The following is a 2,468-nucleotide window of genomic DNA, read 5'->3' as shown; positions in this document are numbered from 1 at the left end:
AAAAGATGGTCTCTACACTCAAGGAGTCCAGGAGGCTTTCTGGAAGAAGTGGTAGTTGATTTGTAGTCAGGAATATGAGGAGGAGGACAGGGCGTTCCAGGCAGAGAAAACAGAATATGTAAACTGAGCATCCAACTGAGCCAGGAGCAAGGTCACAAGCCCCTCTCCTGCAGCAGGGCTGCGCTAACAATGCAGCTTTTCCCCTTGGCTCACAGGAAACCTGTGTCGCTGCACAGGCTACAGGCCCATCCTCCAGGGGTTCCGGACCTTCGCCAGGGTAAGTGGGGGCTCTGGGACTGCTGCTAAAGCAGCAACACTCAAGGATCACAATTGGGAGGGATCCAAGGGCCCCTGGAAGGAAGAGGAGACAGGTAGGAAGGCCAGTTGGCGAATTATCCAGTGGTGGATGCCTGGCACAGGCGTTGGACTCTGCCATCCCTATTCAGTGCTGGCCATGTCGTGAGGACTTTCCTTCCAGGGAAGGCTGGTTCCTGGAAGAGGCACGAAGCCCAAGCCCTAACTTGCTCCGGGACATCTGGGTCTGTGCTCCTGTGGCACAGGTGCTGAGCATGGTGTTAAGTGACAACCCAGCCCACGCTGGCAGCTGCATGTCTCCTTTGCTCTCCCAGCTGCTTGTTGGCACTCTGTGGGGCTTATAAAATGGCTAATGAGATCCCCAGACAGTTAACGAATCCCTGCAGTGTTTGTGTACTCAGAGGGAGGAGCCAGGGGTGGCTGGGTGTGCACTGAATTACACACACCTGGGGGGGGTGGGTGGGCAGGAACTGAGGGCTGGACCCTCCCTTCTTGGCTTCTCTCCCTGGCTTCTACCTGATTCCCCACCTGGGTCAAGTTGACTCTGACGCCAATCAGACCGTCTCATCTCAATTTGATTCTGGGTTGAGATAGAGTCAGATGCCATTCTCTGACCCCTTAGGGTTGCTACATTAAAAAAGGAGTATTCTGCTGGAATTGGGTCTGAAATTGGCTCCCGGATTCCAGATGACTGCCAAGGGTGGAGACACAGATGGAACCTATAGGGAGGGACAGCAGCACGCTCTGCTGAATTCCTTTGAGGACAAAGAACAAGGCGGTGCGGATTTAAGTGAAAATGATCCAAAGCACCGACTTGGAGTCTGCAGATCTGGTTTCAAATCCCATCCTCTTAACTGATGTATGACCTTGGGCAAATTTCCTTGTTCTAAAACGGGGATTATAATAATACTACAATATTATAGTGTTATAATACATGTATAATTATAATAATATTAAAAATTATAATCATACCTATAATAATTCTTATAGTGTTTGTGGAAAGTACTTCTTGGGAAGCCCTTAGAACAACAGTGCCTGGCACGTCTTAAATATTAAGTACTTCTTCTATTACACAATCTTTGATCCTCATAAATTTCTCAAGCTTTCCTGGAAGCTAAGGATTATTAATCCTGGCCACGGATTTCTTTTTTTTTTTTTTTATCATTTATTTCTTTTTGAGAGACAGAATGTGAGCGGGGGAGGTACAGAGACACACACACACACACACACAGAATCCAAAGCTAACTCTAGGCTCTAACCTGTCAGCACAGAGCACAGTACAGGGCTCAAACTCACAGACTGCAAGATCATGACCTGAGCTAAAGTCAGACGCTCAACTGACTGAGCCACCTAGGCTCCCCCATGGATTTATTTCTTAAGAGGCTTCTCAAAGAGCTACAATCTTACCAGCCCTCCTACTTTCTGAAAAGTGAAGGGCTTTTGAGTGTAGTAGATGGTTATGTCCCTTCTCAGGGCTGGAGTTTTATCATCTTTGAAATGGTACTCAATCCAGCTGCCAGTCTGTATGTGAAGCTGAATGGCTGGGGCTTCCAAAATGACTAGCACACAGGGTGTGCTCAGAAGTTCATGCACATTACTCATGGGAGACCCCTGTCCCCAAGGTGTTATTCAGAGCCTTTGAACTCTTGACTTTACCCACAGTTCTAACAAACCTGCCTACCTCATTTCCATGCCCTTAGTACACATTAGGCAAGTGAGGAGGATTTGCTAGAAGGAGGCACACTGCCCCCAGCAAGAAATGACAATGTCCTTCTAGCAGCAGGGAAGGAAATAGAGGAACAGTAAAAAGAAGCACAAGCCTCGTGGTCCAGTCTGCTGAGAAAAGGAGACATCTCTCCAGGGGCAAAAAACCCAGCCTTCTCCAACCTCAGGAGACACTGGGGGCAGTGACACATTATTATCCATCACAGTAATTTATGTCATGGACATGGCGATGGATTATCAAGAAAAAGGATCTCAGGAAGAATGAGCTGACACTTTATCTGGAAAGAGCACTTCAGTGAAATATGTCCTTGTCCCCAAGGACCGGGTGAGCAAGGCTGATGTCTGGCTGTACCCAGGTTCCCTCGCTTCGGTTAGGGCCTGGTGATTCCACTGCATCACCCCTCTCCAGGGAGAAAGGTGAGAAGAGA

General features: G+C 48.3%; 1 protein-coding gene across 1 annotated transcript in view; it reads right to left on the bottom strand.

Moving 5' to 3' along the window:
* Positions 1-2,468, bottom strand: part of LOC115290731 (xanthine dehydrogenase/oxidase-like) — a 55,753-nt gene that overhangs the window by 34,514 nt on the left and 18,771 nt on the right. The window contains exon 6 of the mRNA XM_029938556.1: positions 214-351. Coding sequence (XP_029794416.1) covers positions 214-351 — 138 coding nt within the window. The remainder of the gene's footprint in view (positions 1-213; positions 352-2,468) is intronic.

This window comes from Suricata suricatta, chromosome 4 (assembly GCF_006229205.1).
Source record: "Suricata suricatta isolate VVHF042 chromosome 4, meerkat_22Aug2017_6uvM2_HiC, whole genome shotgun sequence".
NCBI classification, from domain to species: Eukaryota; Metazoa; Chordata; class Mammalia; order Carnivora; family Herpestidae; genus Suricata; species Suricata suricatta.
The sequence above is the reverse complement of the archived record's forward strand: the minus strand, read 5'-3'. Positions and strand labels throughout refer to the sequence as shown.